Source organism: Rana temporaria, chromosome 9 (genome assembly GCF_905171775.1).
Source record: "Rana temporaria chromosome 9, aRanTem1.1, whole genome shotgun sequence".
Lineage (NCBI taxonomy): Eukaryota > Metazoa > Chordata > Amphibia > Anura > Ranidae > Rana > Rana temporaria.
Window position 1 is genome coordinate 181,215,950 of NC_053497.1, and position 24,652 is coordinate 181,240,601.

General features: G+C 45.9%; 1 protein-coding gene across 2 annotated transcripts in view; it reads left to right on the forward strand.

Annotated features, from left to right (window-relative positions):
* LOC120914367 (protocadherin-11 X-linked-like) overlaps window positions 1-24,652 on the forward strand; it is a 1,131,869-nt gene that overhangs the window by 568,209 nt on the left and 539,008 nt on the right. For both annotated transcript variants that reach the window (XM_040325048.1, XM_040325049.1), the window contains exon 4: window positions 14,773-14,844. In XM_040325048.1, the coding sequence (XP_040180982.1) occupies window positions 14,773-14,844 (72 nt within the window). The remainder of the gene's footprint in view (window positions 1-14,772; window positions 14,845-24,652) is intronic.

Here is a 24,652-nt window from a genome sequence, read left to right on the forward strand (position 1 = left end):
GCCGGCGCAAGTAAGCAATTGCGCTGCGTAACTATGGTTACGCAGGCGCAATTGCTCTTTGAATCTGGGCCATTGTTACTCTAATGAAGAGAAGAAAAAAATAATTATTCAAGGAGAAATTCAGGTCAACACCGTATCTTACCTGGCGGAATTTCGAATCCACAGCAAAATCGCGCCGTAAGTTATGGCGGCGTAGTGTTTTTCTGGCGGCGGCGTATTTGAAATTGGGCGGGTTGGGGGCGTGGTTCATTTAAATGAAGCGCGTCCCCGCGCCAATCGAACTGCGCATGCTCCGTTTTGAAATTTCCCGCCGTGCTTTGCGCGAAATGACGTCGCACCGACGTCATTTTTTTGAACTTCGACGTGAGTTACGTCCTTTCCTATTCACGGACGACTTGCGCAAAAAAATTAAAATTTTAAATTCGACGCGGGAACGACGGCCATACTTTAACATGGCAAGTCTATCTATACACCACAAAATAGCAGCTTTAACTATACGCCGGGAAAAGCCGACTAGCGATGACGTAAGAGAATGCTACGGCCGCGTGTACGTTCGTGGATCGACGGAAAAAACGAATTGGCATACCCGACGCTGAAAACGACGCAAACTCCACCCAGCGGGCGTCGAAGTATTGCATCTAAGATCCGAAGGCGTACGCCTGTCGGATCAAAGCCAAAAGCCGTCGTATCTTGGTTTGAGGATTCAAACTAAAGATACGACGCGGGAAATTTGAAAGTACGCCGGCGTACTCGCTATGTGGATCTGGCCCTTAATGCCTAAGCACAATTTTGCAACTTTGACATGTGTTCGTAAAACCGTACATATCATCACAACTACTTTGTGCCTCCAGGTGGATTATACTGCGTTTTTTTTTTGTTTGTTTTTTTGTTTGTTTTTTTGTTTGTTTTTTTGTTTTGTTTTTTGTTTTGTTTTTGGACAAATTGGGATTTCATTTGGTAGTAAATGGTAATGGAAATCTCCTGATTTTTTTTTTTTTTTTTTTTTTTAATTATTATGAAAATAAATATTATCCAAAAACAGTGACATTTTTAAAAAAAATGTTTTCTAATTTAGCTGTATATATCTTGCTACTACTATAACCTTCCACCAAAACTCAGCTCACAATAAATGAAATTAAATTAAATTAAAAAAATAAACCTGGCTCAAAAAATACTGACCCTGACCTTTGACCATTGACCCAAGCACTAACCCTGGCACTGACCAAGATCAAACCTTCATCTAGTTTTTTTTATCATTATTCGGATATTATTATTAATAATATTCTTAACCCAAAACAATAATGTACTAATTAAAATAAAAAAACTGGCTCAAAAAATACTGACCCTGACCTTCATCTTTGACCTTGACCATGGACGCAAGCACTCACTCTGGAACTGACCTAGATCAAACCTTGATCTAGTTTTTTTTTTTTAGCATTATTAGTATTATTATTAATAATATTCTTAACCAAAAACAATAATGTGCTAGTTAAAAAAAAAAGTCTGGCTCAAAAAATACTGACCCTGACCTTCATCTTTGACCATTGACCCCAGTACTAACCCTGGCACTGACCTAGATCAAACCTTCATCTAGTTTTTATTATTATTATTATTATTATTATTATTATTATTATTATTATTATTATTATTATTATTATTATTATTATTCTTAACCCAAAACAATAATGTGCTAGTTAAAAAAAACAAAAGACCTGGCTTAAAAAATACTGACCCTGACCTTGATCGTTGACATTGACCATTGACCAAAGCACTAACCCTGGCACTGACCTAGATCAAACCTTCATCTAGTATTTTATTATTATTATTATTATTATTATTGGTATTTTTTAATATTCTTAACCCAAAAAAATAATGTGTTAATTAAAAAAAAAAAATCTGACTCAAAAAATACTGACCCTGACCTTCATCTTTGACCTTGATCATGGACCCAAGCACTAAACCTGGCACTGACCTAGATCAAACCTTCATCTAGTTTTTTATTATTATTATTATTATTATTATTATTATTATTATTATTATTATTATTATTATTATTGTTGTTATTGTTAATATTCTTAACCCAAAACAATAATGTGCTAGTTAAAAAAAACAAAAGACCTGACTTAAAAAATACTGATCTTTGACCTTGACCATTGATCTAGGTTTTTTTTATATTATTATAATTTTTATAATTATTATTATTATTATTAATATTCTTAACCCCAAACAATAATGTACTAATTAAAAAAAAATCTGACTCAAAAAATACTGACCCTGACCTTCATCTTTGACCTTGACCATTGACCAAAGCACTAACCTTGGCACTGACCTAGATCAAACCTTGATCTATTTTTTTTTATCATTATTAGTATTATTATTATTAATAATATTCTTAACCAAAAACAATAATGTGCTAGTTAAACAAAACAAAAAGTCTGGCTCAAAAAATACCTGACCCTAACCTTCATCTTTGACATTGACCCCAGTACTAACCCTGGCACTGACCTAGATCAAACCTTCATCTAGTTTTTTATTATTATTATTATTATTATTATTATTATTATTATTAATATTCTTAACCCAAAACAATAATGTGCTAGTTAGAAAAAAAAATACTGACCCTGACCTTGATCATTGACCAAAGCACTAACCCTGGCACTGACCTAGATCAAACCTTGATCTAGTTTTTTTTTTTTATTATTATTATTATTGTTGATGGGCCAGATTCAGGTACATATCCCATTTACGTTACACCGCCGCAGGTTTACAGCGTAAGTGCCTGATTCACAAAGCTCTTACCTGTAAACTTGCGGTGGTCTAACGTAAATCCGCTCGGCGCAAGCCCGCCTAATTCAAATGGGGCGTGTACCATTTAAATTAGGCACGGTCCCGTGCCGAACTTTCTGCGCATGCTCCGTTAGAAAATTTCCCGCCGTGCTTTGCGCGAAATTACGGCGCCCCAACGTGTTTTTTGAACGGCGACGTGCGTTACGTCCTTTCGTATTCTTGGACGTCTTACGCAAAAAAAAATTGAAATTCGACGCGGAAACGATGGCCATACTTTAACATGGGCTGTCTATTGTTACACCACCTGAATAGCAGCCATAACTTTGCGACGCGAAAAGACGACTAGCGACGACGTAAGAGAATGCGACGAACGCGCGTACCTTCGTGGATCGCCGTAAACAGCTAATTGGCATACCCGACGCGGAAAACGACGCGATCTCCACCCAGCGGCCGCCAAAGTATTGCATCCTAAGATCCGAAGCCTGTCGGATCTTGGCCAAATGCCGTCGTATCTTTGTTTGTGAATTACAAATAAAGATACGACGCGGCAAATTTGAAAGTACGCCGGAGTATCAGCAGATACTCCGGCGTACTTCTTCTCTGAATCTGGCCCGGAATTTTTAGGTGTCCGCGTGCAAGAGGCCGAAGAGGATTAAACTTCAGCTTCAAGTCCCAGCATTCTAATAGTGTTGGCGTCTTGTAATCAGCGATTGGCACGCTCGGCGCCCTCTGCAGAGTAGATGCGGCGCTTTGGCGGGACGGGGTTTTCTCGGTGTAATGATGATGTGTAGCTTCATAAGCATTATGTTTATTACCTTGAAAAACGTTGCACAATGGGAAGGGAATTCTGCCGCATCGTTGGGCCTTTATGTTGATGTATTTGTTTCCTAAATGGATTTTCGTGTCGTAATGCCATTACCGGGGAAGAATTAAAGGTAGTCAAGCACAAAAGTAGTCGTAGGATTTCAAGTTGTCAATGGTTTGTCCCGTATATATCTTGTAAATGACTCGTGTAGCTGCCGGCGTTCTCCGTGTGAACAGTTCAACACCTCCCTTCCCCCGAAATAATTGCAATGCCGTTATTTCAATCTGATGGGTGATATGGGGGAACCGTGACTTCTGTATTCTTGTTCTCCTCCCAGCCTGATGATTGGACGATGTGGGAGCAGCACCCGTCCATCCTTGTTCCCGCCCCTTTTGTACCGGTGTTTGCAACCTATTTACACTGTTGCATGTTAACATTACAGTGCATATATATATAGGCCCGGCGTATCTCGAGATACGCCGCGTAAGTGTCAATGTGCGCCGTCGTATCTGTGCGCCGTGCCCACAGAACTAAATACGCCTGAAAATAGGCTTCCTACGCCCGACGTAAGTTTCCTACGCCGTCCTATCGTGGGCGCATATTTACGCTGGCCGCAAGGGGCGCTCACATTGATTTACGATTCAAATATGCAAATGAGTGAGATACGCGGATTCACGAACGTACTTGCGCCCGGCGCATTTATATACACGGTTTACGTAAGTCGTACGTCCGGCGTAAAGTTAAGCCTCATAAAGCAGGTGTAAGTCATGTTAAGGTATGGACCAGGGAACAGCCGCCGTATTTTACGTAGTACGTGAATAGGGCTGGGCGTAGGTTACGTTCACGTCGTAGGCAGTGATTCAAAGTATATTAGGGAGTATTTCCGACGTGATTCTGAGCATGCGCACTGGGATGCGTCCACGGGATGGCGCATGCGCCGTTCATTCGGCCCATCATTTGCATGGGGTCACGGTTTATTTAAATGGATCACGCCCACTTCCACCTACTTTGAATTAGGCCGGCTTACGCCTACGATTTTACGTTATGCCGGCGCAACGTTGGGAGCAAGTGCTTTGTGAATACTGTGCTTGCCTCTCTGTGTTACGTCGGCGTAGCGCATATGAAATGCGCTACGCTGGCAGAAATATGCGCCGCTGTCTGTGAATCTGGCCCATAGTATCTATAGTATCATTGGGCCTCTCCTCTCATTTCCCTTTCCCATTCCCTTCCCCTCTCCTCTCCTTCCCTTCCCCTCTTCTCCTCTTCCCTCCCCCTTCCATTTCTCTTCTCTTTCCTTTTCCCTTTTGTCTCCTCTACTTTGTCTCCTATGCTTCTCTCCCCTCCCTTTACTTTCCCCTTTCCCTCTCATTTCCACTGCCTCCTCTCCTCTCCTTTCTATTTACCTTTGCCCTTTCCCTTCTCCCCCCCCCTCTCCTCTACTCTCCCCTCCTCCCCTCCGCTCCTTTTGTCTTTCCCTTCTCCTCTCCTCCCCTTCCCTCCCATTTCCTTTCTCTTTCCATTTCCCTTTGCCCCCCTTCTCCTTTGCATTGCCTCCTCCCCTCCCCTCTCCCTTCCTTTTTCTCTTCCCCCATCCCCTTCCCCACCCCTCTCATTTCCATCGCCTCCCCTCTCCTTTACATTGGCTCCTATCCTTCCCTCCCCCCTTTCCTTTTCCCTTTACTTTCGCATTTCCCTCTCATTTTCACTGCCTCCTCTCCTCCCCTTTCTATTTTCCTTTGCCCTTTCCCTTCTCCTCTCCCCTCCTCTCCCCCTCCTCTCCTCTCCCCTCCTCCCTCTCCCCTCATTTTCCCTTTCCATTCTCCTCTCCTCCCCTTCCCTCCCATTTCCTTTCTCTTTCCATTGCCCTTTGCCCCCTCTCCTTTGCATTGCCTCCTCCCCTCCCCTCCCCCTTCTCTTTCCTTCTCCCTTGTCTCTTCCCCCCTCCCCTGTCATTTCCATTGCCTTCTCTCCTTCCACCTTCCTCTCTTTTCCATTTTCCTTTCCCCTTTTCCCATTCCCTTTCCCTTTGATTCTCCGTTCCTCTCCATTCCTCTCCTCCCCTCTCATTTTCCTTTCCCTTCTCTTTCCATTTCCCTTTGCCTCCCCTCTTCTTGGCATCTCTAAAGTCACATTGTCCAGATTGTATTGTTATGACGGATGTGGTAATTGCCCCCCCCCCCCCCATCCCTAGGTATAGTAATCATCATGTCGGTCTGTTTGCCCCACTTCCATGAAATGCTGTAGATACCAAAGTTCTTCTCTCTTTTGAATTGTCTCTGATCTAAAGCTGTTGAAACCAAGCTAATGTGTTCCCTGGTTTCAGCCCCCCCCCCCCTGCGGCCTCACCCACAAGCCCTGGAGTGAGATTGGGAGGCCACGCAGCCCAGAATCATGTGACAAGCAGTTGAAGTTCCATCCACTGGCACATTGTATGAATCTGGCTGCAGAAGATTATATACAGTACACAGGGATGGACTGGCCATTGGGACTACAGGGAGTTTCCCGGTGGGCCGATGGCTCAGTGGGCCGGCTTTAGTGACAGCGTACTGCCGCTCCCTCCGCTCCTCTGTTTCTCCCTTCCCGCAGCGCTCACCTCCTCTCCCTCCCTGCAGCGCTCACCTGGGGGGAACAGAGAAGCAGGGGGAGGACCAGAGGAGCAGGGACGACGACAGAGGAGCATGGGGGAGGGGACAGACAGCTGACTCAACAGCTATGGCCTGGGAGTTTCTCACTTCTGCCTAAACTTGTCCCATAAGGGGGGCACCGAACTGATTCTTTGCCCCGGGTGAAATTATGTCTAGCTTTCCCACTGGTACTGCCTATAAGAGTACCAGTACCAGCCGCTCTACTCTAATAAAGTAGAATGGCTAGTGGCTAGTGAAGGGGGAGAGGGGGCTTAGGTGGCCGGGGGGGGGGGGGGGCGGGAGTTGTCCGGCCGCCATGGGAGAGACCTGTCAAAGTGGGCCAGTCTGGATGAAGTCCAGGGCCAAATTTTTGTCCCAGTCCAGCCCTGACAGTACAGATCAATGCCCCCAAGAGGGGACCTTCTGACTTTAGGAGACTTGAATTGTTTCCTGGACAGCACTTTACAGACGGCTTGTACCCGACTTGTACCCGTCACCTGGATCTGCTCTTTAAAAGTAACGCGCAATTGCTTTGAACTGGCTGACGTCAGCGGGTCCAACAGAGCTTTAAAGATCTGACGGAATATTTGAATCGATACTTTGTATCTGTTTAATAATAAAAATCTTATAAGAATGACTCTGTCGAGTCCCTACAGCAAGCAGCTCCGATAATTGTGCTGACGGAAACCCTGCCCAGCCACTTACCAGGAAGAGCTGAGCCAGCAGAGCCAAAGAATTTATAATTACAATGACATATGTAAAGAGTATTAGAGACTTTCAGAGAGATATATGAAAACATTAAACCACTCTTAGAGGTCTCATCACACCATGCATTATGGAAATGTGACCTTGATACAAAATATGTGTATATGAAGAGTTATAGACTGCAACTGCAACCTACAGTATTACGACATTCGACTATTCTCTCCTCTCCTCTCCTCTCCTCTCCTCTCCTGTCCTCTTCTTTCACTGTGCTCTCCCTTCCCCGTACTCTCGCTTCCCTGTCCTCTTCCTTTCCTTCCCTGTCCTCTCCCTTCCATGTCCTCACCCTTCCATGTCCTCACCCTTCCCTGTCCTCTCCCTTCCCTGTCCTCTCCCTTCCCTGTCCTCTCCCTTCCCTGTCCTCTCCCTTCCCTGTCCTCTCCCTTCCCTGTACTCTCCCTTCCCTGTCCTCTCCCTTTGCTGTCCTCTCACTTCCCTGTCCTCTCCCTTCCCTGTCCTCTCCCTTTGCTGTCCTCTCCCTTTGCTGTCCTCTCCCTTTGCTGTCCTCTCCCTTTGCTGTCCTCTCCCTTTGCTGTCCTCTCCCTTTGCTGTCCTCTCCCTTTGCTGTCCTCTCCCTTCCCTGTCCTCTCCCTTTCCTGTCCTCTCCCTTTCCTGTCCTCTCCCTTTGCTGTCCTCTCACTTCCCTGTCCTCTCCCTTCCCTGTCCTCTCCCTTCGCTGTCCTCTCCCTTTGCTGTCCTCTCCCTTTGCTTTCCTCTCCCTTTGCTGTCCTCTCCCTTTGCTGTCCTCTCCCTTTGCTGTCCTCTCCCTTTGCTGTCCTCTCCCTTTGCTGTCCTCTCCCTTTGCTGTCCTCTCCCTTTGCTGTCCTCTCCCTTTGCTGTCCTCTCCCTTTTGCTGTCCTCTCCCTTTTGCTGTCCTCTCCCTTTTGCTGTCCTCTCCCTTTTGCTGTCCTCTCCCTTTTGCTGTCCTCTCCCTTTTGCTGTCCTCTCCCTTTTGCTGTCCTCTCCCTTTGCTGTCCTCTCCCTTTGCTGTCCTCTCCCTTTGCTTTCCTCTCCCTTTGCTGTCCTCTCCCTTTGCTGTCCTCTCCCTTTGCTGTCCTCTCCCTTTGCTGTCCTCTCCCTTTGCTGTCCTCTCCCTTTGCTGTCCTCTCACTTCCCTGTCCTCTCCCTTCCCTGTCCTCTCCCTTTGCTGTCCTCTCCCTTTGCTTTCCTCTCCCTTTGCTGTCCTCTCCCTTTGCTGTCCTCTCCCTTTGCTGTCCTCTCCCTTTGCTGTCCTCTCCCTTTGCTGTCCTCTCCCTTTGCTGTCCTCTCCCTTTGCTGTCCTCTCCCTTCGCTGTCCTCTCCCTTCCCTGTCCTCTCCCTTCCCTGTCCTCTCCCTTCCCTGTCCTCTCCCTTCCCTGTCCTCTCCCTTCCCTGTCCTCTCCCTTCCCTGTCCTCTCCCTTCCCTGTCCTCTCCCTTCCCTGTCCTCTCCCTTCCCTGTCCTCTCCCTTCCCTGTCCTCTCCCTTCCCTGTCCTCTCCCTTTCCTTTGCTGTCCTATCCCTTTGCTGTCCTCTCTCTTCCCTGTCCTCTCCATTCCATATCCCCTTCCTTACCTATCCTCCCTTCCCTGTCCTCTTCCTTCCCTGTCCTCTTCCTTCCCTGTCCTCTTCCTTCCCTGTCCTCTTCCTTCCCTGTCCTCTTCCTTCCCTGTCCTCTTCCTTCCCTGTCCTCTTCCTTTCCTGTCCTCTTCCTTCCCTGTCCTCTTCCTTTCCTGTCCTCTCCCTTCCCTGTCCTCTCCCTTCCCTGTCCTCTCCCTTCCCTGTCCTCTCCCTTCCCTGTCCTCTCCCTTCCCTGTCCTCTCCCTTCCCTGTCCTCTTCCTTACCTGTCCTCTCCCTTCCCTTTCCTTGTCCTTCCCCTTCCCTGTTCTCTATCCTTCCCTGTCCTCTTCCTTCCCTGTCCTCTCCCTTTCCTGCCGCACCATCAACTGTCACCTTTGTACTGTCTGTTCCCATTGACTGAGCCTGGACACAGGAAGGAGAACCCTAAGATTCTGGCACATAGGCCCAACACATTCAGAAAAATGCCCTGGGTGTATGCCATGTCCTCGTTGGGTTAATTGGGTCACCGATGGTGAAGAATCTCACCCTATAATCCCTGATGCCCTTCTGTTGCTCAGTTCAGGTCCAAACCCCAGTGAGTTTTCATAAAGTCAAAGCATGCATGGAATGCAGGGATCCCTATGTGAACAAGCCCAGGGACCAAAGAACCCTTTCACCAGTGTGCCCAAGTACCAAGTCTATCAGGCCTCGTACACACGACCGAACATGTTTGCTGAAACTGGTCCGCGGACCAGTTTCCGCGGACATGTTCGGTCGTCTGTACGGCCGACCGGACCGGATTCCCGGCCGAGCGGACAGGTTTCCAGCGGACAAATGTTTCTTAGCATGCTAAGAAGCATGTCCACTGGAAGCCTGTCCGTCGGACATGTTCGGTCATCTGTATGACTCACCGGACATGTCCACTCGGCCGAAAGCCCTCTCATGCGTCAAAGTGATTCGACGCATGCATGGAAGCATTGACCTTCCAGGGTCGCGCACGTCGCCGCGTCATCGTCGCGGCCACGGCACGGCCACGTCACCGCGTATCCTGTCCGCGGGGAATTTGATCTGATGGTGTGTACAGCCATCAGACCAAATGATACCAGCGGACATGTCCGATGAAAACGGTCCGCGGAGCGTTTTCATCGGACAGATCCGGTCGTGTGTACAAGGCCTCAGGGATCATCGGCTAACGTTCTTTCACTGTGACTAAACTGATACATTATAACTACTTTCTTAGGAAAAGATCAAACACAACCCTAACTTTTGCAGGTGACTTTAGTTGTTGAACATGACCCATTTACAGCAGGTTTTTTTTTTACCTTTAGATTTATTCATGTCACTTTTCACACAATTGTTTTTTTGGGGTTTTTTTTGCCATTCGCAGTACTGTTGCTAGCTACAGTATTGATGTCGCTCTCAAATACTGTAGCACAATTTTTCTGATTAAAAACTTAAGCTTGGGATCATCACCTCTGCAGCAAACACTCAGATTTATCTCGGTGCAGCTTTTTATTTTATTTATTTATATATATATATTTTATTTTTATTTATTTTTTATTTATTTTTATGACTTGGGTTGTCTTCTCAGAAAGCTTTTCCACTCCAGACAGACCACATAATTTGATCTTCCTGAGTTGGCACATTAATGCCTTCTAGTGACTCGGAGCAGCCTGTGAAACATAAAATGATGAACACACATTTAATCAATTGATGGAACTGCCCTTAATGAAGTGTGCATTTCGGGTTGCAAGAGAATTCTCCGGAGATTGTTTGATGACTTGCAAAGAGTGTGTTGTTACTAAGTGGATGAGGCTCTATTCACTCTCCTCTTAAACTGCTGCAATCATCTATATGTAGCGCCGGTATCTCAATATTATAAATTTAGGGGACGTCTGAGCCAATAGTTGGTGTAACGGTCAGGGGTTAACGCCGTTCCGATATTCCATTCCACCAACCCAAGACAGCTTCCGACATGCCACAATCCGGCAGACAGGACCCATTGGATTTCCCCCAGAAAACGAGACACACACAGCGCTGTTCTCTGGTTCCAAACAGATGACATTTTAATGGTAAACTTAGGCTCTTTATGTACAGTTGAAAGCATGCTGCAGTAATCAAAGGGACAAGGACACACTCCACCCACAACATAACACAATGGGTGCTAACGAGCCTCCAATACACATTTTAGACAGACATAGTGGGCCAGATTCAGAAAGAGATACGATGGCGTATCTCCTGATACGCCGTTGTATCTCTGAGTGCGCTCGGTCATATCTATGCGCCTGATTCAGAGAATCAGTTACGCATAGATATCCCTAAGATCCGACAGGTGTAAGTGTTTTACACCGTCGTATCTTAGGCTGCATTTTCTAGCTGGCCGCTAGGTGGCGCTTCCTTTTGTTTATGCGAGGAATATGCAAATTACTATTTACGTCGATTCAGAAACGAACGACCGACCGTTTTGCGTTCGGCTTTTTCCGGCGTAAAGTTACCCCTGCTATATGAGGGGTATGTGCGGCGTATCCTATGTTAAGTGTGGCCGTCGTTCCCGCGCCGAGTTTTCAAATTTTTACGTCGTTTGCGTAAGTCGTTTTCAAATACGGCTGGATGTAATTTACGTTCAGACTAGGGTGCTCACATCTCCCGGATTGCCCGAGACTGTCCCGCAATTGACATGTCTGTCCTGGGTCCCGGGCACCTTCATTCTGGGACAATACAATGTCCCGTCATGAAATAGAGGACACAGCCACCCCCTACTAACTAATAACTACATTTCCAGAACTGGATGCTAGGGCCAGCGCTGCCTGGCATCTTGCAACCAGTGACCATTTACTCTCAGACAGTGAGACTGGGAGCGAGGCCTGCGCCTAGTGCAGCACTGCTGTCCCCACCCACCTCGGCACCTCCTCCTTCTCTGACACCCAGCGGCAAGTAGCAGGGACTGGTGTGATCTTCACTCTCCAGATAGTGACGCCACTCCTTTTCTGATACGCATGTGGCTCGTGGAGGGAGTGACAGCAGCACCACATCTGGTGGCAGGCTATGGGTGGCAAGCGGTACTGCATCTGGTGGCAAGTGGCAAATTCATCTGACAAAAAACTCGCCGCCAAATTCTCCATCAACCCCGAGACTACATTCCCCCCCCCCGCCCCCCTCATCTTTTTTGGGGGAAGGTGAGAGAGGGGGTGTGTCCCTGAATGGCAGTTTGGAAATGTGTCCATCCTAGCCCTGACCCTCTTCCAGGTCATTCTACCTGGAAGCAGGGGAGGCGCCCTAGAACTAAAGCACAGGTGGTCACACCCACTGCTACACTAACCACTCCCTGCCCCCAGATCAAAACAAGCAGGCCTAGCCTAAAGCATAGGCCTGCCTAAATTTACCTGCACTGACAGTTTCCCTAGCAAAAATCCTATTCTAGCTCCTACCTACAATAGAGGGCGCTACATATATATTAGCTTATTATTTGTCTGATGTCACTTTAATATGTTTTATTTGATATTTTGCACAAAAAAAATTAAATATTGGAGACTTGGCTCAAGGACAGGCTTGGGATAATTAAAAGCCTCACTCTACAAATAATTGAGAAATTTGTCTCACGATTAAGATGAGTTCCTAATGTGCTTTAGATAAATGTTCGTAGGGCGCCTCTGCATGAAGGAGACCTCATGTAGCCTGCTGTTCTTGGTCATAATCCAGGGAGAGGATGGGAAGGACTCAAGAAGGCACTTAGAGCGGCGCTTCCAGGGAGTTGAAGCAGACTCTAGCAGAAAGTGAAGGACAGAAAAAGCGCTTCTAAGTGCACTATTGCAACAGTTTATTATGAAACAAAAAGAGAAGAATGTACCGTACAACAGGACTTTCTTAATGCATGGGCAATGCCCAGGGGCCCCAGGTGAATGGGGGCCCCATGATAATCTTGCATTACATCATACTTGCCGACTGTCCAGGATTTGCTGGGACAGTCACACTTTTTACTAAGCTGCCCTGGGATAGCTGCATCCCAGACTGGTCCCAGAACCTGTACTGGGCCCTCCCGCCTCCCCCATACTGTGGTATTTGCGTTGTCTTGTCTTTGATTTATGGCATTTTTTTATTTTGCTGTTTAAAATCAATTTTATGCAAAGTACTAATAAACATATGCTTAATTCTATTAACTATTTATACTTTGTTGTGTAAATTGGGGCAAGCTGGTAGGGGGCCCCAGAGCATTACTTTGCCCAGGGGCCCATGATGCTATTAAGACGGCCCAAGCAATAGTAGAAAACAGGCTTGTAAAATCTGAGCTTCCGGATAGGCTTCTTGTGACAATTTCTTTCATTTATCTTCCAGCTGTGGAGATGGTGGAATTTATTTATTTATATTTATTTATTAAAATTCTTAAAAGTACAAAAAAAAGTACAAAACGCAGTCAGTTACCCGTAGGCCTCGATGCGCCGAGAACAACAATACAGCAACAACCAAAAAAACACACACAGGCAGTGGAACAGATCAAATTTAAAATAGTAGCAGATCAAATGCACAGGCAAGATGGCTGCCACGCTTCCAGGTTGGCGTGCTACGCACACACCGGACGTGATGCCAAGAGTGGCGGTAACGTGTTTTGGAGCATGCTCAGAAACTCCTTTGTCAGGCCAAAAGGAGCTTCTGAGAATGCTCTGAAACGTCTTACCTCCCTCTCTTGACATCACATCCGGCGCGTGCGTTCCACGCCAACCCGGATGTGCGGCAACCATCTTGCCCGTGCATTCTACCTTCTCCATGGCTTCCTAATGTGCTTTGCATATGATATATATAAAGTATAATGCAAGGAGTTGCCATAATCATCAGGAGCCATCTTTGGCCTGTTGCACCCTTTACGGCCCCAAGAAAAAATGTATGAACCCCTATCTCTGCATATATGGCTCTCTTTGACCTTCAATCACATCAGAGGCCTGAAACTAGTGTTGTAAAAGAAATAAGATATGAGTTTGACAATCTTTTTGATGACGCTCCCACCCACTTTCCCCACTGACAAGTCTCAGCTTGTGTACTAAAGATATTAGATGGACTGCCAATCTGTGCACCCCTGAAGCTGAACTCCAGCCTTCCCTTCCATCTTGCACAGTTGTACCAGCTCCTCTCTTGTACTGAAATGGCTTCCTCTGATTTCACTGCACACTGTGAGCTTCTCAAAATGTGCATTAGAAGTTGCAGCAAGTCATATAGAGCCCCGGATCATTTCCTGAATAGAGGGCATTTAGCATTGTCTAGTCTCTCTCCAGTGGGTATATGTAAGGGTTTGCAATTAATGTAAATGTAACTCCCCTGTGGACTACGATAAATTTTACCAAAATAGCAACATTTCAGCAAAGTCTCCTGATTGAGAAGTTGTAGCAAGTCAGATAGAGCTCCGCCTCATTTCCTGAATAGAGGATATTTAGCATCATCCAGTCCCTCTCTACTGGGTATATGTAAGGTTTTGCAACCGATTTAAATGTAACTCCCCTGTGGACTCCGATACATTTTACCAAAATGGCAACATTTTAGCAAAGTCTCCTGATTGAGAAGTTGTAGCAAGTCAGATAGAGCTCCACATCATTTCCTGAATAGAGGATATTTAGCATCATCCAGTCCCTCTCCACTGGGTATATGTAAGGGTTTGCAACCAATTTAAATGTAACTCCCCTGTGGACTCCAATACATTTTACCAAAATGGCAACATTTCAGCAAAGTCTCCTGATTGAGAAGTTGTAGCAAGTCAGATAGAGCTCCGCCTTATTTCCTCAATGGAGGGCATTTAGCATTGTCTAGTTCCTCCCCACTGGGTATATGTAAGGGTTTACAACCAATGTAAATGTAACTCCCCTGTGGACTCTGATACATTTGACCAAGGTGGCAACATTTCAGCAAAGTCTCCTGATTGTTGCCAAGATAAAACTCTCAATTTCAATTATCTGGAAGAAATTATGACGTTATTACTGAATAAAAAGGTCCACATGTCAATGTATCAATTGGTCTGGTCCATAAAGGGATATAGTCATGCCTGAACTCGACAGTTTAAACAAACTTTTAAAGTATCCGAAGCAATATTATGAAAAGTGTTACTATGGAAATGTTGTCTCTTTCAAATTATCATACGAGTAATATTTGTGAAGGTTCATAATGAAAAACAAAGAACGATGTTAATCAGTAATTATGTAATTTTTTTTCTCAATCGTAATGTTAAACATAATATTTTAGTATATAACAATGTCCTTCTGTTCTTTATTTTTAGCATGGAAAAGAAACTGGAAAACTTCAATCACCTCTGAAAGAATCGAACCTTGAGAATTGGATTCAACCACCGGTAATCATTATTTTTATTTTACGAATGTTTCAGAATTATTTCAGGTTATCTTAGACATCTCTGACCAATTTAATGAGCGGCGAAGGTCTTATCTCTGCAGTATGCCTAGATTGGTGATCTGACATCTTGGACATTTGTGGGAAAATTGTTGTTTGCTATATTTTAAAGCTGGCGTCAGTTTGTTTGGGCCAACTGCATCAATAGTCCCTATGAGTGGACTATAGACATAATCTTCTCCTTGTCCCAGTAAGGACCTATGTTGATGGACCTGATGGGCAAATGTTTCTTCGAGACACTTCTAAGATCTTTTGAAATTCAATGTGGGTGCAATTGATCTGCATTTTACAAATGTTTCTCAAAGTTTCACAATTATTTCAGGTTATCTTAGACATCTCTGACCACTTTACCTTGTAATGAAGGTCTTATCTGTGCAGTATGTCTAGATTGGTGATCTGACAACTTGGGCATTTGTGGGAAGATTGGCGTTTGTTATATTTTATAGCTGGGGTCCGTTTGTTTGGACCAACTTCTTCAATAGCTCCTATAAGTGTATTATTGACTATAGACACCATCTTCTCTTTTGCCCAGTAAGGACCTGTGTTGATGGACTTAATGGGGCAAATGCTTCTTTGAGATACTTCTGAGATCTTTCGGAATTCGATGTAGGTGCAAGTTGACCTGCATTTGAGTTTTTTTCAACTGGTTTTGCATTTCCATTGACTTGTTTGAGGGCAGAAGCAGTTCTGAGGGAACAAAAAGCCTGCTTGACCCTGCCCCTAATTGGTCAATTTGGGGTACCTTTTGATCTTTGCGTTGTGTTTGCTATGAATTCACATTGACTTGTACTTTGAATGTTATTACTGTATTCTGTTCTCCAGGGAAGTAAAAACATGTAGTATGTTGTAGATATGTGCACACTGAAATTGTTGGTGTCGGAATTTCATCCGAAAAATACATTTATTTCGTTACTCCTGAAATTTGTTTTTATTTATTTCGTTAAAAAATGCATTCATCTGAAAATCCGAATTAAGGTCGAATCTGTCAATTGAAGGCTTATGGTGTCTGTCGACTGTTCTAAGAAGATTCGACGAAGCAGCTAACCTGTACGACGCCACGATCGTACATTTCCGGTCGAAAGCTCCGCTCACAAGCTATAGAAGACTTCTAATGTTGTATGACTAGTAATAATAATTATATTTATTAATTATTACTAGTCAACCAACATTAGAATTTGACCATAAATGTCCGCTCGTGGTGATTGTATGTCTTTAGCTGCTTCGTCGAATCTTCATGTCTCTATAACGTTGAATCTTTTCTCTATATATCAAATCTTTTCTCTCTATGTAGAATAATCTTGGACTAATAGAGTTAGGTTAGGCACATTCAACCTCAGGTTCGATATACACAGATCGCTATTGTCACCGGCATGTCGAATCTCCTATCTATATCGAACAGTTGTCGCAACTAAACACGTTTTATTTTTATTTCAGGGCATGGGGCACATCAGAGAACTGGGCACATAGCACATCAGGGCACATGGCACATTGTTTACCAGCCAGCATGCAGAGTAGCGCAGGAAGCGTGTGTAATAAGTTCTCTCTCATGTCACTCTGCTCCCCGGCGGCCTCTCCTCTCTTCTCGTCCATCCCAGATGATGTCACAAGCAAATGGGGATGGACGAGAAGAGAGGAGGGGCCGCCGGGGAGCAGAGTGACATGAGAGAGAACTTATTACACACACTTCCTGCGCTACTCTGCATGCTGGCTAAATCTCGATCTACCCGTCAGGCACCAGCTGTCGGCGATTGATGGGTAGATCACCGCAGACCTCCAATGCAGTTTAGGCGGTCCCTGTACCCGGCCCGCTGAGCCCATCGGCCCACCAGGAAACTCCCGGTAATCCCGGTGGCCATCCCTGCCCCCTGTTGCCGTGGCGCCGGCGCCGCCCCTGCACCCATTACCGCCCCGAGGTCTGGCCTTGGTGGCCTTGTCTGGAATCCGGTCCTGTTCATAGCACAAAAAATAAAAACCACAGAGGTGATCAAATACCACCAAAAGAAAGCTCTATTTGTGGGAAAAAAAGGACGTCAATTTTGTTTGAGTACAACGTTGCACGACTGCGCAATGGTCAGTTAAAGCGGCACAGTGCGGTATCGTTAAAAAGTGCTCTGGTCAGGAAGGGGGTAAATTATTTTTGGGCTAAAGTGGTTAAAGCCCTTAATCTCTATTCAACAACAGTTGTTTTATAGGTAAGTGTTTTCGTACTTCAAGAGTTGTCTACGACCTCCATTGCCCTACTACTGGAAAGAACGTCAGGAATAGTGCTACCAGCAATCCGCTGCGTCGGAATGGGCTCTGTGACAGACACCAACTCCAGCGTTGTGCCTCTGCCCCGTCCCTCCGCTTTGATATTCCTGTGGTGATGCTGTAGTTGTGCTTTGTGAATAACAAGGCAGAGGGAGGGGGCAAAGGCACAGCGCCGGAACATATGTCTGTCATAGACATCCTTCTGATGCAGCCGGGAACTGGAAGCATGTATGTCAGCAGCTCAATGGAGCTTAGGACAGCTATTAAAATTAGATTTTTCTTTTTACTAATTAAACTACTTAAAAAATATACATATATTATGGGTTTAAAAACCATTAACATAATCAAGGGGCCCAGAGGTTGGCATTAAGGGCCTCTGTTGATGGGCTTTGATGGGCAAATGTACACTGCTATTAGCTACACAAGTCTGACATCACTGACAGCTACTGATCATCAGAGAGAGAGAGAGAGACTTGTAAAGCGCAACACATGCGAACTGAATCGCCTCTGGGCGCTGTTTCCATTTCATGGGTAAGGAACCCCTTGACCTCAGAAGAGACGGGTTTTAATCTTTCTCCTGAAGGCCAAGTGGTCCGACTCCAGTCGGATGGTGGTTGGTAGTTGCGAGGTCCCTGGACTGCAAATCTAAGATCTCCTTTGGACTTGTATCTGGCCTTGGGTATCTGGAGGAGGTTTTGATTGGTGGTCGCAGAATGCAATTGGGGTTATGGGCTTTTATGTTTTCGCATAGATATTGGGGGGCGTTGCCTTGAATACACTTATGTATCAGACAGAGTGCCTTGAAAGTGATTCTGTCTTTTACTGGCAACCAATGAAGGGATCTCAGTGAAGGTGAGATTGATTCCCATGGTTTTTTCCCAGTCACTAGTCGAGCGGCCATATTTTGAACGACTTGCAGACGAGTGATTTGGTATTTGGGGATCATCAGTAGTAGACCGTGAGCTGCCAATGGTTTTGAGGGAAGCTGTCACATGATCATAGGCGTGCGCAAGAGGTGTGCCTTGGCACATCCTAATCCTAGGGTTGGCAACCCCCCAATGGTGGGTAGGGTGAACACATTTCCAAACTACAATTCAGGGACACCCCACCCCCCTTCCCAAAAATCAGCTTGTGCTGTAACAAATCATTGCACAGTGATTGGACACAAGATGCAGGATTTATGATTTCTCCAATCACAAACAGGGGGCGGGGATTGTGCTCCTCCAGGCATTCGCGACCAGGACAAGTACTGTCAGTGAGTAAAGCGGTGATGTGGCAGCCTTTTTTGGGCCATCAGATTGGCCCGGGGGGGGGGGGGGGGGCTGTGTCAGTTTCATTCCGGGACACTGTATTGTCCTGGAATGAAGGTGCCCGGGACAGACCTGTTAAATGCGGGATTGTCCCGGGCAGGGCTGATCCTAGGCAGGTGCGTGGGGTGCAGTGCACCCAGGCGCAACAGAGGTGGGGGCACTGAAGCGCCAGAGTGCTCCCCTCCCTCCTCCTCTCCTTGTCCATGTCCAGAGGCGGCTCTCTCCACCCGTCGCCGCCGCCACCACCGTGTTTCCTTGCCCAAGCCCGGCCCCCTCCCGTCAGGAGGAGAGTGAAGCAGCGGCTGTCTTTGTGTGGAGAGAGACCAGCCGCGCAGTGACGTTGCTGACATGTTCTCCTTGTCCATGTTAGAGTCGTTGCCATAGAAACATTTGTAATGGGGGGGAGTTGGTAATATGACCACGCCCATGTGAGGACACCATAAATATTTCTGCACCCAGGCGTCTGTGATCCTAGGATTGGCCCTGGTCCGGGACACATCGTGGTCACCCTACTACGGTTCCACAGAACCCTGGTTGAGAAACCCTTCATTAATCCTTGGAAAAAAAAGAAAGCTTCTGTTGAGTAATTGGATGACCCCCCCCCCCCTATTGTCTACAACTAGGGTGCCCACGTGTCCCAGGCTAGAGGCGGCTCTAGGCTTTGTGAGGCCTTAGGCAAAACTTGACATGGGGCCCCACTCACACCCATGATGGGAAAAATAATTCAAGGACAAGAGCCTCTTCCCCACAACCCTGGCGGGTGGTTGTGGGGGGTCTGCGGGCAAGGGGGGCTTATCGCAATCTAAAAGCCCCTTAAACAAGGTGTCCACCAGATCCTGCTCTTTAATAACTAAGGGGCGGGGGCCACGCGGTTATGTCACCTGGTGAACCCGCCCCCTTGTGACGTCATTGACTGAGGGCATGCTGGGTCATTGACGTCACAAGGGGCGGGGTCCCCGACATTCACCGGTTGTTAGGTACGCTGGCGGGCCCCGCTCCTGAGTAAGGGCTCTTAACGCTGCCTGAGCACAGCAGCGTTAAGACCCCTCAAAACTAGGGTAATGCATTAGGCAAGTTAAGCGGCCTTGAGGCCCCTGTGAGCGCGAGGCCTTAGGCAGTCGCCGAATTTGCCTAATTAAAGAGCCGCCTCAGTCCGGGACACGTGGTCACCCTACTACGGTTCCACAGAACCCTGGTTGAGAAACCCTTCATTAATCCTTGAAAAAAAAGAAAGCTATTGTTGTGTAATTGGATGACCCCCCCCCCCAATTGTCTACAAAAACCAAATGCCAATCAAAAAGCCGATTTTCACCTTTATTTTCCCGACACCTGCTTTGTTTTCCTTCCCTTGTTGCCGAGAGCCCTCCAGCCTCTTCAGGATTCATGTAGCCGCCGGCGCTCCAACACTGTCAGACAGTGCCTCGAAAGTTCATTTTCTCGCAGAATGTTTGTTTGATTGAACAAGATAGAATTTGCCGTATCGATGGACGGAGAAGAAATGTAATCAAGGAACAGCATAACTGATTAGACCATTCTGGCAACGGAGAGGGAAATTAGCCGCGCGTTGTTGTTTGACTTATGTTCTGCTATTGAGTATCTTTCATTAGGCGGGCTCCGGTCTGCGGAGGGGAGAGAGTGTGTTTTATGATCATTGTGTTGAAATTACAGTGCTAGGCATAGCAAATTACCTACCTCTCGGGCACAAGTTGTAACATTGTCTTGGGGATTTTATTGCGCCGTCAGCCGATTGCGGTGAAATATTCCTGGATTTGTCTTCCGGATATTTTTTTTTTGGGTTATTAAGGCGCCCCTACCGGAGAGATGCGATTCTCCACTCTTGTTTGTGGCGGTTGTGACTTACCTGTGACCATTCTATGGATCTAATCATGGATAATTTAAGAATATTTAACCACTTAAGCCCCGGACCATTATGCAGGTTAAGGACCTTGCCCCTTTTTGCGATTCGGCGCTGCGTCGCTTTAACTGACGATTGCGCGGTCGTGCGACGTGGCTCCCAAACAAATTGGCGTATTTTTTTCCCCCCACGAATAGAGCTTTCTTTTGTAATATATATATACATATACATGTGATATATATATATATATATATATATATATATTTTTTTTTCCTTCTATATACGTTATGGGCCGGAATCATAAAGAGTTACGCCGGCGTATCAGTAGATACGCCGACGTAACTCGGAATCTAAGCCCGTCGTAAGTTTAAGTGTATGCTCAAACTGAGATACACTTAAACCTAGCTAAGATACGACGGCCTGCGCCGTCGTATCTTAGGGTGCAATTTTTCCGCTGGCCGCTAGGTGGCGCTTCCGTTGTTTTCGGCGTAGAATACGTAAATGACTAGATACGCCGATTCACGAACGTACGCTTGCCCGTCGCTGTAAAGATACCCCGTTTCCGTAAGAGATACGCCGCGTAAAGTTAAAGCTGCCCCCTAGGCGGCGTAGCCAATGTTAAGTATGGCTGTCGTTCCCGCGTCGAAATTTGAAAATTTTACGTCGTTTGCGTAACTCGTCCGTGAATGGGGCTGGACGTAATTTACGTTCACGTCGAAACCAATGACGTCCTTGCGGCGTACTTTGGAGCAATGCACACTGGAAAGATCCACGGACGGCGCATGCGCCGTTCGGGAAAAACATCAATCACGTCGGGTCAACAATAATTAACATAAAACACGCCCCCTCATCCTCATTTGAATTAGGCGCGCTTAAGCCGGCCCCATTTACGCTACGCCACCGTAACTTAGGAGGCAAGTGCTTTGTGAATACAGCACTTGCCTCTCTGACTTACAGCGCCGTAGCGTAAATACGATATGCTGCGCCGCCGTAACAATGCGCGGATCTACCTGAATCCGGCCCTATATATTTATATATAAAAAAATTATATAATTTATCTATCTATCTATCTATCTATCTATCTATCTCTATCTATCTATCTATCTATCTATCTATCTATCTATATATCTATCATATAAAAAATATATCTCTAAAAAATGATATATATTTATATATTTTTATATAAAAAATATATCTCTAAAAAATGATATATATTTATATATTTTTATATAAAAAAAATATATATATATAAAATAACTGACAAATGCAAGGTCAACAAAATTTACGTCCTTTTTTTCCCCACAAATAGAGATTTCTTTTGGTGTTATTTGATCACCTCTGCGGTTTTTATTTTTTGCGCTATAAACAAAAATAGAGCGACAATTTCGAAAAAAAATGCAATATCTTTTACATTTTGCTATAATAAATATCCTCAAAAAAGGATATAAAAAAAACATTTTATTTCCCTCAGTTTAGGCCGATACATAATCTTCTACCTATTTTTTTTTTAAAAAATCACAATAAGCGTTTATCGATTGGTTTGCGCAAAATTTATAGCGTTAAACTGTTGTGTTAACGCTATAAATTTTATGCCATTTTTATTAATATATTTTTTTTACTACTAATGGCGGCGATCAGCGATTTTTTTCGTGACTGCGAAATTACGGCGGACACATCGGACAATTTTGACACGTTTTTGGGACCGTTGTCATTTTCACAGCGAAAAGTGCTATAAAAATGCACCGATTACTGTGAAAACGACAATTGCAGTTTAGGAGTTAACCACTAGGGGGCGCTGTAGGGGGTTAAGTGTGACCTCATGTGTGTTTCTAACTGTAGGGGGCGGGGCTGGACGTGTGACGTCACTGATCGCCTTTCCCTATATCAGGGAACAGACGATCACTGACATTGCCACAATGAAGAACGGGGAAGGTGTGTTTACACACAGCTCTCCCCGTTCTTCAGCTCCGGGGACCGATCGCGGGACACCGGTGGCGATCGGGTTTGCAGGTCCGGTCATGGAGTTAAGGACCGGGTTGCGTCAGGGAACAGACAATCACTGACATTGCCACAATGAAGAACGGGATGGTGTGTTTACACTCACCTCTCCCCGTTCTTCAGCTCCTGTGACCGATCGCGGGACACCGGCGGCGATCGGGTCCCGCGGGCGACCCCACGGCTGGGCTCTTAAAGAGGACGCACAGGTACGTGCCTGTGCCCAGCCGTGCCATTCTGCTGACGTTTATTGACTGATTGCCTATAGTGTACATTTAAATTGCAAGTATTTTTATTTCTTGATCATACATCACGGGACACAGAACCTTAATTACTTAGTGGGTTATGTAGTCACCACAGGTGATTGGACACTGGCAAACCCTATTAGAATTGAGTTCCTCCTCTATATTACCCCTCCCAAATGGAGAGCGCCTCAGTTTTTTTCACCAGTTTAAGGGGGTTGGTCACGTTCAACTTGTGCTAAGAATATAAATGCTCTTTTGAGACCTAGGAGCTATAACTGGATTCATTCCTCGGGCTGATATAAAAGGCCTGAGATGGGTGGTACCCGGGCCTCGTGTAAGAAGAAACAAGGTTTGCCTGTAATGTCTCTCTGCGGAGCTCTGGGCTCTGGGATCCAGACTTTGGTGTACTAATACATCCGTGGCACGAAAAGTTTCAGGCAGAGTCTTCTACGGGTCCAGGTATGGGGTTTTCTCTAATAAAACCCTTGGTAAACCTGAAGGTTGGCACAACTTGCCCGCCGTGATGGGTGAAAGCTGGAACTGCTTTTAGTAGCTTTCCTGCGGCGGTGGATCAGGTAAGAAGAAGATAATTTTTATTTATGTATTATCTTCTTGGAGTAGGATGTCTTTCCTGGTTCTCACCACTGGAGGGGGTAAGGGCAACCTGGTGTTTTCTTACATGAGCCTTCCAGGATATACATGCTCAGTGAAGTCGGTCAACCAGATGGTCACCAGTCATCTCTATGACCGTCGGAGGCCCGGACGCGATGTGATGACGTCACGCCCGGGTACCCGGAAGTAAACAAAGCCGCGATTGCGGCTAGTAAGCATGAGATCGGTGAAATTTTTTTCACGATCTCATGCTTTCCAGCCTGGAGGAGAGATGTGTGGGGAGGGGGAGGTCTTATTGATCACCCCGCCTCTCTCCATAAAGAGGACCTGTACACACCATCAGACCAAAATCCCCGCGGACAGAGAATGCGGTGACGTAGAAGACACCGACGTTCTCAAACACGGAAGTGCAATGCGTCCACACATGCGTCGAATCAATTTGACGCATGCGCGGGATTTCGGGACGCTGGTTACACGTCATAATCAGTGGACATGTCCGATTAGGTGTACTAACCATCGGACATGTCCGACTTGCATGTTTCCAGCGGACAAGTTTCTTAGCATGCTAAGAAACTTTTGTCCGCTGGAAACCTGTCCGCTAGGCCGTAAACACGGTCGGACATGTCCGCGGAAACTGGTCAGCGGACATGTTCGACCGTGTGTACGCGGCCAAAAGCAAATGCACACGTAAGTCCCGCCCACATATGTAAACGCCGTTCAAACCACACATGTGAGGTATCGCCGCGTGCGTTAGAGCGCCAGCAACAATTCTCGCACTGGACCTCCTCTGTAACTCTAAACTGGTAACCTGTAAACATTTTCAAAGCGTAGCCTATGGAGATTTTTAAGTACCAAAGTTTGTCGCCGTTCCACGAACGTGCGCAATTTTAAAGCGTGTGACATGTTGGGTATCTATTTACTCGGCAGAACGTCATCTTTCGCATTTTACAAAAAAATCGGGCTAACTTTACTGTTTTGTTATTTTTTAATTCATGAAACCGTTTTTTCCCCCCAAAAAAAGCGTTTGAAAAACTATTGCGCAAATACCGCGCGAGATAAAAAGTTGCAATGACCGCCATTTTATTCCCTAGGGTGTCTGCTAAAAAAAACATATATAATGTTTGGGGGTTCTGAGTAATTTTCTAGCAAAAGAATGATGGTTTGTACATGTAGGAGAGAAGTGCCAGAATAGGCGCGGTATGGAGGTGGGTATAAAAGCCCGGTATTGAAGTGGTTAATATAATTGTTCAGATGAGAGATGGAGAGATACAAAGTAACATTGTCAGCTCTGCATCTATTCTGTTTCATTAATCTGCAGATGAAAGGGACCCCGTTGTCTCTCGCTGTCCATTATGTCGCCACTATTTCGAAAAGGCGAAATTCTCCCTCCATAGCTCAGCATTGCTGCTCCCCCCCCCCCCCCCATGCCAATCAATTTATAAAGCGGTGTCAGGGACGGAAGGGGGGGAGGCGGCGGCTGCAGGT